General features: G+C 55.9%; 1 protein-coding gene across 1 annotated transcript in view; it reads right to left on the reverse strand.

Moving 5' to 3' along the window:
* Window positions 1-101: 101 nt before the first annotated feature.
* Window positions 102-13,354, reverse strand: part of LOC140402863 (zinc finger protein RFP-like) — a 40,027-nt gene continuing 26,774 nt past the window's right edge. The window contains exons 4-7 of the mRNA XM_072490488.1: window positions 12,595-12,819; window positions 1,874-1,896; window positions 463-578; window positions 102-118 (exon numbers count right to left, since the gene is read on the reverse strand). Coding sequence (XP_072346589.1) covers window positions 102-118; window positions 463-578; window positions 1,874-1,896; window positions 12,595-12,819 — 381 coding nt within the window. The remainder of the gene's footprint in view (window positions 119-462; window positions 579-1,873; window positions 1,897-12,594; window positions 12,820-13,354) is intronic.

Consider the following 13,354-nt stretch of genomic DNA (forward strand, 5'->3'; position numbering starts at 1 on the left):
CACACTCTCTCTCACACACACTCTCTCTCACACACTCTCTCTCTCTCACACACCCTCTCTCACTCACACACTCTCTCTCTCACACACTCTCACTCACACACTCACGAGTAAATAATAACTGGATAGAGAGACCATTTGCTTTTTCCGATCCACTGAGTTCATCCCTCCATGTTAATCTTCGGAACGCCGTGTGTTCAGGAGGGAGACGGTGGTGCTGTGGTAATGTCGCGGGGCCTAGCAATTGAGGGACGCAGGCTAATGCTCTGGGGTGGGGAGCTCCTATCTCTGTCCGGCCCGCACAGACACGTGGCCGAGTCTCAACCGCCCACCCCTCTCTCCGAGATCGACCGACCGAGGCGCTCGGCTGACAGAACCGGGCGACAAAGATTGGGCCTCGCCCATGAGCACCCCCCCCCCTCCCCACCCCCTCTCCGTGAAACAATAAAGAGAGAATTTGGGTACCTGGATCGACAATGTCCAGCATCCTTTTCCACGCGATGAGCTGAAGGGGCCCGGAGAACACGTCCCAGGACGGAGGCAGGTTCGGTGCCGAGGCCTTCCCCGCCTCGGGAACGGGACTGCGGCGGAGAGGGGGATGGGGAGGAGGGGGTGGGGAGGAGGAAAGAGCGGAGAGGACATGGTTACAGAAAAACGTCGACTCCCCAGGACGGGGGGGGGGGGCCGGTCAACGGGCCCCGTGGGGGCGGGGGGGGGGGGGGAGGGGACAGGGACGAGCCAAACCGCCCTCGCGACCCCCGGCTTCGCAAGCGGGCAAAAAGAGAGGGCCGCCCCTCATTAAAACGCGCACCGTCGAAGGTGTGCGGAGAGATGTGCGGAGGTGATACCAGAGACGTGCAGGAAGCGCACGTTCGGATTGACTAGGTCCGCACGGTTTGGGGGCGGGGGCAGGGGAAGAGGGGGGTGGGGGCGCAGGGGGGGTGAGCGCCGATTGTTTGTCCCGAGCGAGGCGTTCAAAATTCGGATAATTTTTAATCGAGTCAACGCTCTGAGGTGGCGGGAGGGACTCTTCCCTGCCCCCTCTCGGAGATGGGCCCAGCGAGAGGCTGGGGTCAAAGAGATGGGCCTCGTCCCAATGACGCCCATCGAGTCCACTCCACCATTCAATCATGGCTGATTTCAACTCCATTTACCCGCTCTCTCTCCATAGCCCTTAATTCCTCGAGACATCAAGAATTTATCCACTTCTGTCTTAAAGACACTCAACGTCCCGGCCTCCACCGCCCTCTGTGGCAATGAATTCCACAGGCCCACCACTCTCTGGCTGAAGAAATTTCTCCTCATCTCTGTTCTAAAGTGACTCCCTTTTATTCTAAGGCTGTGCCCCCGGGTCCTAGTCTCCCCTGCTAATGGAAACAACTTCCCTACGTCCACCCTATCTAAGCCCTTCATTATCTTGTAAGTTTCTATTAGATCTCCCCTCAACCTCCTAAACTCCAATGAATATACGGGGGAGGACGTGCAGACTCCGCACAGACAGTGACCCAAGCCGGAATCGAACCTGGAACCCTGGAGCTGTGAAGCCACTTGTGCGAAGTTGCTGCCCGATTTCTTTCAGAATGGGTGGCGCTGGAAAGGTTGGCAGCTCAAGCCCATCCCTGGTTGCTGGGTTTGGGCGGGTTGGGTGGTGGTGGATTGACGGGAGGGGAAGAAGGGGGAGGGGGGGGGAGGGGGCGGTAAAAGCCGAATGTTGCACGTGGTTCCCTCGCAGAGACAGATTGGGTGCGTGTGTGGGCCATTGTCACCCAAACTCGGTCGGGCGGATAACGACCACCCCCCCCCCACCCAGCCCCCCCCTCCCTCCCCCTCCCCAAGCCCCACCGGATCAGACGCAATAAGGTGCGGGGTGACTTACTGAGAAATGGTGTCCAACAGTTCCTGGGGAAAGGAGAGAAGGGAGAAGTTACATTTACATCAGAGCGGACGCAATCTCGCATGGACGCTCAACACAGCGGGGAGGGTGGGTGCCGATGGGAGGGGCCGAATGGCCTCCTGTATCAATAGGTTAGATTTTGGGAGATACGGAGTAAAGCTCCCTCTGCACTGTCCCCATCACACACTCCCAGGACAGGTACAGCACGGGGTTAGATACAGAGTGAAGCTCCCTCTACACTGTCCCCATCAAACACTCCCAGGACAGGTACAGCACGGGGTTAGATACAGAGTAAAGCTCCCTCTACACTGTCCACATCAAACACTCCCAGGACAGGTACAGCACGGGGTTAGATACAGAGTAAAGCTCCCTCTACACTGTCCACATCAAACACTCCCGGGACAGGTACAGCACGGGGTTAGATACAGATGAAAGCTCCCTCTACACTGTCCACATCAAACACTCCCAGGACAGGTACAGCACGGGGTTAGATACAGAGTAAAGTTCCCTCTACACTGTCCCCATCAAACAGTCCCAGGACAGGTACAGCACAGGGTTAGATACAGAGTAAAGCTCCCTCTACACTGTCCCCATCAAACACTCGCAGGACAGGTACAGCATGGGGTTATATACAGAGTAAAGCTCCCTCTGCACTGTCCCCATCAAACACTCCCAGGACAGGTACAGCACGGCGTTAGATACAGAGTAAAGCTCCCTCTGCACTGTCCCCATCAAACACTCCCAGGACAGGTACAGCACGGGGTTAGATACAGAGTAAAGCTCCCTCTACACTGTCCCCATCAAACACTCCCAGGACAGGTACAGCACGGGGTTAGATACAGAGTAAAGCTCCCTCTCCACTGTCCCCATCAAACACACCCGGGACAGGTACAGCACGGGGTTAGATACAGAGTAAACCTCACTCTACACTGTCCCCATCAAACACTCCCAGGACAGGTACAGCACGGGGTTAGATACAGAGTAAATCTCCCTCTACACTGTCCCCATCAAACACTCCCAGGACAGGTACAGCACGGGGTTAGATACAGAGTGTAGCGCACAAAGACTCCGAGAGACGAATAGAGTGACGTCGATGAGGCTTTATTAAGCGTGACTGTTCCCCCGCAGTTCAGTAGTAGACTGCCTGCGGGGGAGGACTCCAGGTACTTATACTCCGCCTTCAGGGCGGAGCTAGAGGTCAACATCCAACCAGGACCCGGGATCTGTCAGCCAATGACATCATGGCTTCACAGTCCCACATGAACCCTAATGCATACTACCACATTCACCCCTTGTTAAAAATGAACCCGGCGGGGTGATGCCTCGCATGGTGGTAGGGGTTTACAAGGCTGGTCCTGGGAGGAAAACTTTCGCATGTTATTACAGTATGTACAAGGTTTTTTTTTTTGTTTCAAACTATTTACAGTAATCGTCAGGAAAAGACAAAATGTTCACGTTAAAAGTCCACATATTGTACTGTTAGATCAACGCCACGAGTCGGTCGGGCGGTCTGGTCGTCCGTGTCGATCGCCTCGGCCCCGGTGGTGGTGGTGGTGCTTGTTCCGGTGCTGTCGTCTCCGGGAGCCTTACGGTTTCAGCTTGGGCTTCATTCCTGGTCGGGCCTGGGTGGGGGACTGATCCTCCTGGGAAGGGGGCGGTCGCGGGGTGCGGCGGTGGCAGGAAGGGGGGGTTGGGTGATTGGTGTCGGGGGGGTGTGTGTGTTGCCGGCGGGCGCCAGATCTCGCAGGGAGACCGTGTCCTGTCGGCCGTCGGGGTACTCCACGTAAGCGTACTGCGGGTTCGCGTGGAGGAGGCGAACCTTCTCGACCAACGGGTCCGACTTGTGCGCCCGCACATGCTTTCGGAGCAAGATGGGTCCTGGGGCCGCCAGCCAGGTCGGCAGCGACGTTCCAGAGGAGGACTTCCTGGGGAAGACAAGGAGGCGCTCAGGAGGCGTTTGGTTAGTGGTAGTACACAGTAGTGACCGGATGGAGTGGAGGGCGTCCGGAAGGACCTCCTGCCACCGTGAAACTGGGAGGTCCCTGGACCATAGGGCCAGTAGGGCGGTCTTCCAGACCGTGCCGTTCTCCCTCTCTACTTGCCCGTTCCCCCGGGGGTTGTAGCTGGTCGTCCTGCTCGAGGCTATCCCGTTGCTGAGCAGGAACTGGCGCAGCTCGTCACTCATGAAAGAGGACCCCCTGTCGCTGTGGACGTATGCGGGGCAACCGAACAGTGTGAATATGGTGTTCAGGGCTTTAATGACTGTGGCCGCGGTCATGTCGGGGCAGGGGATGGCGAATGGGAAGCGGGAGTACTCGTCCACCACATTAAGGAAGTATATGTTGCGGTCGGTGGAGGGGAGGGGCCCTTTGAAATCGAGACTGAGGCGTTCAAAGGGACGGGAAGCCTTGATCAGGTGCGCACCATCCGGCCTGAAAAAATGCGGTTTGCACTCTGCGCAGATGTGGCAGTTCCTTGTGACTGTACGGACCTCCTCTAAGGAGTATGGGAGGTTGCGGGACTTGATGAAGTGGTAGAACCGAGTGACCCCCGGGTGGCAGAGGTCCTCGTGGAGGGTTTGGAGACGGTCTATTTGTGCGTTGGCACATGTGCCGCGGGATAGGGCATCGGACGGCTCGTTCAGCTTTCCGGGACGATACAAGGTCTCGTAATTGAAGGTGGAGAGCTCGATCCTCCACCTTAGGATCTTGTCGTTTTGGATTTTGCCCCGCTGTGCATTATCGAACATGAAGGCTACCGACCGTTGGTCCGTGAGGAGAGTGAATCTCCTGCCGGCCAGGTAATGCCTCCAATGTCTCACAGCTTCCACTATGGCTTGGGCTTCCTTTTCCACTGAGGAGTGGCGGATTTCTGAAGCGTGGAGGGTTCGGGAGAAAAAGGCCACGGGTCTGCCCGCTTGGTTAAGGGTGGCCGCTAGAGCTACGTCGGAGGCGTCGCTCTCGACCTGGAAGGGGAGGGACTCGTCGATGGCGCGCATCGTGGCCTTTGCGATATCCGCTTTGATGCGGCTGAAGGCCTGGCAAGCCTCTGTCGACAGAGGGAAGGTCGTGGTCTGTATTAGGGGGCGGGCCTTGTCTGCGTACTGGGGGACCCACTGGGCGTAATATGAAAAGAACCCCAGGCAGCGTTTCAGGGCTTTTGAGCAGTGCGGAGGGGAAATTCCATGAGGGCGCGCATACGTTCGGGGTCGGGGCCTATTATCCCATTGCGCACTACGTAGCTCAGGATGGCTAGCCGGTTGGTGCTAAAAACGCACTTGTCCTCGTTGTACGTGAGGTTCAAGGCTTTAGCGGTCTGGAGGAATTTTTGGAGGTTGGCGTCGTGGTCCTGCTGATCGTGGCCGCAGATGGTTACATTGTCGAGATATGGGGAACATGGCCTGCAACCCGTGTTGATCAACCATTCGGTCCATCTCTCGTTGGAAGACCGAGACCCCGTTTGTGACGCCAAATGGGACCCTTAGGAAATGGTATAATCGCCCGTCTGCCTCGAAGGCTGTGTACTTGCGGTCACTTGGGCGGATGGGGAGCTGATGGTAGGCGGACTTGAGGTCCACGGTGGAGAAGACTTTATATTGGGCAATCCGATTGACCATGTCGGATATGCGGGGGAGAGGGTACGCATCTAGTTGTGTGTACCTGTTGATGGTCTGGCTATAGTCTATGACCATCCTTTGCTTCTCCCCTGTCTTTACTACTATCACCTGTGCTCTCCAGGGACTATTGCTGGCCTGGATTATGCCTTCCTTTAGTAGCCGCTGGACTTCGGACCGAATGAAGGTCCGGTCCTGGGCGCTGTACCGTCTGCTCCTAGTGGCGACGGGTTTGCAATCCGGGGTGAGGTTTGCAAACAAGGACGGGGGTTGCACCTTGAGGGTTGCGAGGCCGCAGATAGTGAGTGGGGGTATTGGGCCGCCGAATTTGAAGGTAAGGCTCTGCAGATTGCACTGGAAATCTAATCCCAGTAATGTGGGGGCGCAGAGTTGGGGAAGGACGTAGAGCCTGTAGTTTTTGAACTCCCTCCCCTGCACCGTTAGGGTAACTATGCAGAAGCCTTTGATCTGTACGGAGTGGGATCCTGCAGCTAGGGAAATCTTTTGTGCGCTGGGATGGGTGGTCAAAGAACAGCGTCTTACCGTGTCGGGGTGGATAAAGCTCTCCGTGCTCCCGGAGTCGACCAGGCAAGGTGTCTCGTGCCCGTTTATCAGCACCGTTGTTGTCGTCGTCTGGAGTGTCCGGGGCCGAGCTTGGTCCAGCGTCATTGAGGCCAGACGTGATCGTAATGCTTGAGCGTCTTCTTCGAACCCCGTGGAGCCGTCGACACTGGGGTCCGTTGTTGCCGTCCAAGATGGCGTCGGGGGTGAACAAAATGGCTGCCCCCATGCATCGCACATGGCTGGGGGGTCACAAGATGGCGGCGGGGGTGGACAAAATGGCCGCCCCCATGCGTCATACAGGTCTGGGGTGGTCCAAGATGGCGGCGCCCCTCCTCCCCTCGTGGTGGCCGGACCCAAAATGGCGGCATCAGCGGGTCGCACATGGGGCGCTGGGGGGGTTGGGGAGCATTAGGAACGCGCGGGGCTCCCTCTTCTCTGGGGACAGCGGTGGTCGGGACCCAAATTGGTAGCGCCGGCGGGTCATATGTGGGGCGGGGGGTGGGGGTTTGGGGGGCGTTAGAGACGCGCAGAACTCCCTCTTCTCCGGGGAGAGCGGTGGTCGGGACCCAAAGTGGTAGCGCCGGCGGGTCATACATGGGGCGCGGGGGGGGGGGGTTGGGGAGCGTAAGCGGCGTGCAGGGCTCCCTGTTCTCCGGGGAGAGCGGTGGTCGGGACCCAGAGCGGCTGCGCCTGCGGGTCGTACATGGGGCGCAGGGGGGGTTGGGGAGCGTAAGCGGCGTGCAGGGCTCCCTGTTCTCCCGGGACAGCGGCGACCTCGCGGGACCGGCACACAGCCGCGAAATGGCCCTTTTTCCCGCAGCTCTTACAGATCGCTGCGCGGGCCGGGCAGCGCTGCCGGGGGTGTTTCGCCTGGCCGCAGAAATAGCAGCGGGTGGCCCCGGTGCGACTTGGCGTTTGGACCGCGCAAGCCTGTGGGGTGTCCGGGGGGGGGGGGTGGGTTTGTCGCGATGGGTACGTACGGAACCCAATGGGCTGCCACGCGGTCGGGGCCGTAGGCGCGGGTATTTCGCGCGGCCACGTCTAGGGAGGCTGCAAGGGCCCGGGCCTCTGAGAGTCCTAGCGACTCTTTTTCTAGAAGTCTTTGGCGGATTTGGGTGGAGTTCATACCTGCCACAAAAGCATCGCGCATTAACATGTCCGTGTGTTCATTTGCGTTCACCGACGGGCAGCTGCAGGCTCGTCCTAAAATTAGTAGCGCGGCGTAGAATTCGTCCATCGATTCTCCGGGACTTTGCCGTCTCGTTGCGAGTTGGTAGCGTGCGTAGATCTGGTTTACTGGGCGGACATAGAGACTTTTTAGTGCTGCAAATGCCGTCTGGAAATCCTCTGCGTCTTCGATGAGGGAGAAAATCTCCGTGCGTACCCTCGAGTGCAGGACCTGTAGTTTTTGGTCTTCTGTGACCCGGCCGGAGGCCGTTCTGAGGTAGGCCTCAAAACAAGTCTGCCAGTGCTTGAAAACTGCTGCTGCATTCACTGCGTGGGGGCTGATCCTCAGGCATTCCGGGATGATCCTGAGCTCCATAGTCCTTTTTAGTCACGCTTAATAAATTGTAGCGCACAAAGACTCCGAGAGACGAATAGAGTGAAGTCGATGAGGCTTTATTAAGCGTGACTGTTCCCCCGCAGTTCAGTAGTAGACTGACTGCGGGGGAGGACTCCAGGTACTTATACTCCGCCTTCAGGGCGGAGCTAGAGGTCAACGTCCAACCAGGACCCGGGATCTGTCAGCCAATGACATCATGGCTTCAGTCCCACATGACCCCTAATGCATACTACCACACAGAGTAAAGCTCCCTCTACACTGTCCCCATCAAAAACTCCCAGGACAGGTACAGCACGGGGTTAGATACAGAGTAAAGCTCCATTAACACTGTCCCCATCAAACACTCCCAGGACAGGTACAGCACGGGGTTAGATACAGAGTAAAGCTCCCTCTACACTGTCCCCATCAAACACTCCCAGGACAGGTACAGCACGGGGTTAGATACAGAGTAAAGCTCAGTCTACACTGTCCCCATCAAACACTCCCAGGACAGATACAGCACGGGGTTAGATACAGAGTAAAGCTCCGTCTACACTGTCCCCATCAAACACTCCCAGGACAGGTACAGCACGGGGTTAGATACAGAGTAAAGCTCCCTCTACAATGACTCCATCAAACACTCCCAGGACAGGTACAGCACGGGGTTAGATACAGAGTAAAGCTCCCTCTGCACTGTCCCTATTAAACACTCCCAGGACAGGTACAGCACGGGGTTAGATACAGAGTAAAGCTCCCTCTACACTGTCCCCATCAAACACTCCCAGGACAGGTACAGCACGGGGTTAGATACAGAGTAAAGCTCCCTCTACAATGACTCCATCAAACACTCCCAGGACAGGTACAGCACGGGGTTAGATACAGAGTAAAGCTCCCTCTGCACTGTCCCTATTAAACACTCCCAGGACAGGTACAGCACGGGGTTAGATACAGAGTAAAGCTCCCTCTACACTGTCCCCATCAAACACTCCCAGGACAGGTACAGCATGGGGTTAGATACAGAGTAAAGCTCCCTCTGCACTGTCCCTATTAAACACTCCCAGGACAGGTACAGCACGGGGTTAGATACAGAGTAAAGCTCCCTCTACACTGTCTCCATCAAACACTCCCAGGATAGGTACAGCACGGGGTTTGATACAGAGTAAAGCTCCCTCTACACTATCCCCATCAAACACTCCCAGGACAGGTACAGCACGGGGTTAGATACAGAGTAAAGCTCCCTCTACACTGTCCCCATCAAACACTCCCAGGACAGGTACAGCACGGGGATAGATACAGAGTAACGCTCCCTCTACACTGTGCCCATCAAACACTCCCAGGATAGGTACAGCACGGGGTTAGATACAGAGTAAAGCTCCCTCTACACTGTCCCCATTAAACACTCCCAGGACAGGTACAGCACGGGGTTAGATACAGAGTAAAGCTCCCTCTACACTGTCCCCATCAAACACTCCCAGGACAGATACAGCACGGGGTTAGATACAGAGTAAAGCTCCCTCTACACTGTCCCCATCAAACACTCCCAGGACAGATACAGCACAGGGTTCGATACAGAGTAAAGCTCCCTCTACACTGTCCCCATCAAACACTACCAGTACAGGTAGAGCACGGGGTTAGGTACAGAGTAAAGCTCCCTCGACACTGTCCCCATCAAACACTCCCAGGACATGTACAGCACGGGGTTAGATACAGAGTAAAGCTCCCTCTACACTGTCCCCATCAAACACTCCCAGGACAGGTACAGCACGGGGTTAGATACAGAGTAAAGCTCCCTCTACACTGTCCCCATCAAACACTCCCAGGACAGGTACAGCACTGGGTTAGATACAGAGTAAAGCTCCGTCTACACTGTTCCCATCAAACACTCCCAGGACAGGTACAGCACGGGGTTAGATACAGAGTAACGCTCCCTCTACACTGTCCCCATCAAACACTCCCAGGATAGGTACAGCACGGGGTTAGATACAGAGTAAAGCTCCCTCTACACTGTCCCCATCAAACATTCCCAGGACAGGTACAGCATGGGGTGTAGATACAGAGTAAAGCTCCCTCTACACTGTCCCCATCAAACACTCCCAGGACAGGTACAGCACGGGGTTAGATACAGAGTAAAGCTCCCTCTACACTGTCCCCATCAAACACTCCCAGGACAGATACAGCACAGGGTTCGATACAGAGTAAAGCTCCCTCTACACTGTCCCCATCAAACACTACCAGTACAGGTAGAGCACGGGGTTAGGTACAGAGTAAAGCTCCCTCGACACTGTCCCCATCAAACACTCCCAGGACATGTACAGCACGGGGTTAGATACAGAGTAAAGCTCCCTCTACACTGTCCCCATCAAACACTCCCAGGACAGGTACAGCACGGGGTTAGATACAGAGTAAAGCTCCCTCTACACTGTCCCCATCAAACACTCCCAGGACAGGTACAGCACTGGGTTAGATACAGAGTAAAGCTCCCTCTACACTGTTCCCATCAAACACTCCCAGGACAGGTACAGCACGGGGTTAGATACAGAGTAACGCTCCCTCTACACTGTCCCCATCAAACACTCCCAGGATAGGTACAGCACGGGGTTAGATACAGAGTAAAGCTCCCTCTACACTGTCCCCATCAAACATTCCCAGGACAGGTACAGCATGGGGTGTAGATACAGAGTAAAGCTCCCTCTACACTGTCCCCATCAAACACTCCCAGGACAGGTACAGCACGGGGTTAGATACAGAGTAAAGCTCCCTCTACACTGTCCCCATCAAACACACACAGGACAGGTACAGCACGGGGTTAGATACAGAGTAGGTCTCCCTCTACACTGTCTCCATCAAACACTCCCAGGACAGGTACAGCACGGGGTTAGATACAGAGTAACGCTCCCTCTACACTGTCTCCATCAAACACTCCCAGGACAGGTACAGCACGGGGTTAGATACAGAGTAACGCTCCCTCTACACTGTCCCCATCAAACACTCCCAGGACAGGTACAGCACGGGGTTAGATACAGAGTAACGCTCCCTCTACACTGTCCCCATCAAACACTCCCAGGACAGGTACAGCACGGGGTTAGATACAGAGTAAAGCTCCCTCTACACTGTCTCCATCAAACACTCCCAGGACAGGTACAGCACGGGGTTAGATACAGAGTAAAGCTCCCTCTACACTGTCTCCATCAAACACTCCCAGGACAGGTACAGCACGGGGTTAGATACAGAGTAACGCTCCCTCTACACTGTCCCCATCAAACACTCCCAGGACAGGTACAGCACGGGGTTAGATACAGAGTAACGCTCCCTCTACACTGTCTCCATCAAACACTCCCAGGACAGGTACAGCACGGGGTTAGATACAGAGTAACGCTCCCTCTACACTGTCCCCATCAAACACTCCCAGGACAGGTACAGCACGGGGTTAGATACAGAGTAAAGCTCCCTCTACACTGTCCCCATCAAACACTCCCAGGACAGGTACAGCACGGGGTTAGATACAGAGTAAAGCTCCCTCTACACTGTCCCCATCAAACACTCCCAGGACAGGTACAGCACGGGGTTAGATACAGAGTAAAGCTCCCTCTACACTGTCCCCATCAAACACACACAGGACAGGTACAGCACGGGGTTAGATACAGAGTAAAGCTCCCTCTACACTATCCCCATCAAACACTCCCAGGACAGGTACAGCACGGGGTTAGATACAGAGTAGGTCTCCCTCTACACTGTCTCCATCAAACACTCCCAGGACAGGTACAGCACGGCGTTAGATACAGAGTAAAGCTCCCTCTACACTGTCCCCATCAAACACTCCCAGGACAGGTACAGCACGGGGTTAGATACAGAGTAAAGCTCCCTCTACACTGCCCCCATCAAACACTCCCAGGACAGGTACAGCACGGGGTTAGATACAGAGTAAAGCTCCCTCTACACTGCCCCCATCAAACACTCCCAGGACAGGTACAGCACGGGGTTAGATACAGAGTAAAGCTCCCTCTACACTGCCCCCATCAAACACTCCCAGGACAGGTACAGCACGGGGTTAGATACAGAGTAAAGCTCCCTCTGCACTGTCCCCGTCAAACACTCCCAGGACAGGTACAGCACGGGGTTAGATACAGAGTAAAGCTCCCTTACACTGTCCCCATCAAACGCTCCCAGGACAGGTACATCACGGGGTTAGATACAGAGTAAAGCTCCCTCTACACTGTCCCCATCAAACACTCCCAGGACAGGTACAGCACGGGGTTAGATACAGAGTAAAGCTCCCTCTACACTGTCCCCATCAAACACTCCCGGGACAGGTACAGCACGGGGTTAGGTACAGAGTAAAGCTCCCTCTGCACTGTCCCCATCAAACACTCCCAGGACAGGTACAGCATGGGGTTAGATACAGAGTAACGCTCCCTCTGCACTGTCCCCATCAAACACTCCCAGGTCAGGTACAGCACGGGGTTAGGTACAGAGTAAAGCTCCCTCTGCACTGTCCCCATCAAACACTCCCAGGTCAGGTACAGCACGGGGTTAGGTACAGAGTAAAGCTCCCTCTGCACTGTCCCCATCAAACACTCCCAGGACAGGTACAGCATGGGGTTAGATACAGAGTAAAACATCACCATTCAATGACACAACTGAGTTGCAGCCCCCAGGAAATTGCCCCACGCTACACCACATTCTTAAATATCCCACCGCCCCATCCTTGACCGCCCCCCCCCCCTCTCCCTTTGGGTGCCGCTGCCTGTTCAGCGGTGAGGGGCCACCCTCTGGTCTTTGGAGACTCCTGAGTGACGGAGCCCCTCTGGGCGGAGGCGCAGCGAGAAAGGGTTGGTGCATCTATGCTGCGAGGCAGCTCTCAGTGCTAAACCCAGGGGCCTCGTCGGTCTTCCTCCCTCACCCGCGTTCCCCCACTTCACAGCCGACCAGACCACGCCCCCCCCCCCCCCCCCCCCACCCCGACATACACCCCCACACCTTCACCTCCAATGGGACAGGGCGGTTCAACTTGCTCTTGATGTCGGCGATGGACCGTTCCAACTCCAAAATGGTGGCGCCCATGTCCAGCCGCTCCGCTTCCACCTCCTCAATGGCCGCCTGCTCCACCTCGTCCAGTTGCAGCAGGAAGATCTCCCTCTCTTCGATCAGGAACTCGATCAGCCTCGTAAAGTCGCCCCTGATTTTGGCCTCCAACTCCTTCTTCCTCGTCTGTCGCGGGGGGGGGGGTGAAGATGGTAAGGTTTTTGGAGAAGCACAAAGCGGCAAGTTAGCGGGGATCTATTGGATTGCACGTATCTGGCGAAGTAAGGGTTAATTAAAATTGGCGCGTGTTTGACCGCTGGAGTCACGTTTTAAAAAGATTCGGAGGTTGAAAGCTCTTGGGAGCCGGAGGTGAGATTTACCCATCGCAAAAAAGCTTTGCCTCGGGCAGCGCGGTGGCGCAGTGGGTTAGCCCTGCTGCCTCGTGGCGCCGAGGTCCCAGGTTCACTCCCGGCTCTGGGTCACTGTCCGCGTGGAGCTGGCACATTCTCCCCGTGTCTGCGTGGGTTTCGCCCCCACAACCCAAAGGTTTGCAGGGTGGGTGGATTTGCCAGGTTAAATTGCCCCTTAATTGGGGAAATATGAATTGGGTACGCTAAAATTCTGTTTAAAAAAAAGCTTGGGCTAATGCCGTTTTGTTTAGATTAAGGGGGGGGGGAATTCCCCGGGGAGCTCATTAGTTTTCAGCTTGGGGAGATGATGG

The sequence above is a fragment of the Scyliorhinus torazame genome, chromosome 26, assembly GCF_047496885.1.
Source record: "Scyliorhinus torazame isolate Kashiwa2021f chromosome 26, sScyTor2.1, whole genome shotgun sequence".
Lineage (NCBI taxonomy): Eukaryota > Metazoa > Chordata > Chondrichthyes > Carcharhiniformes > Scyliorhinidae > Scyliorhinus > Scyliorhinus torazame.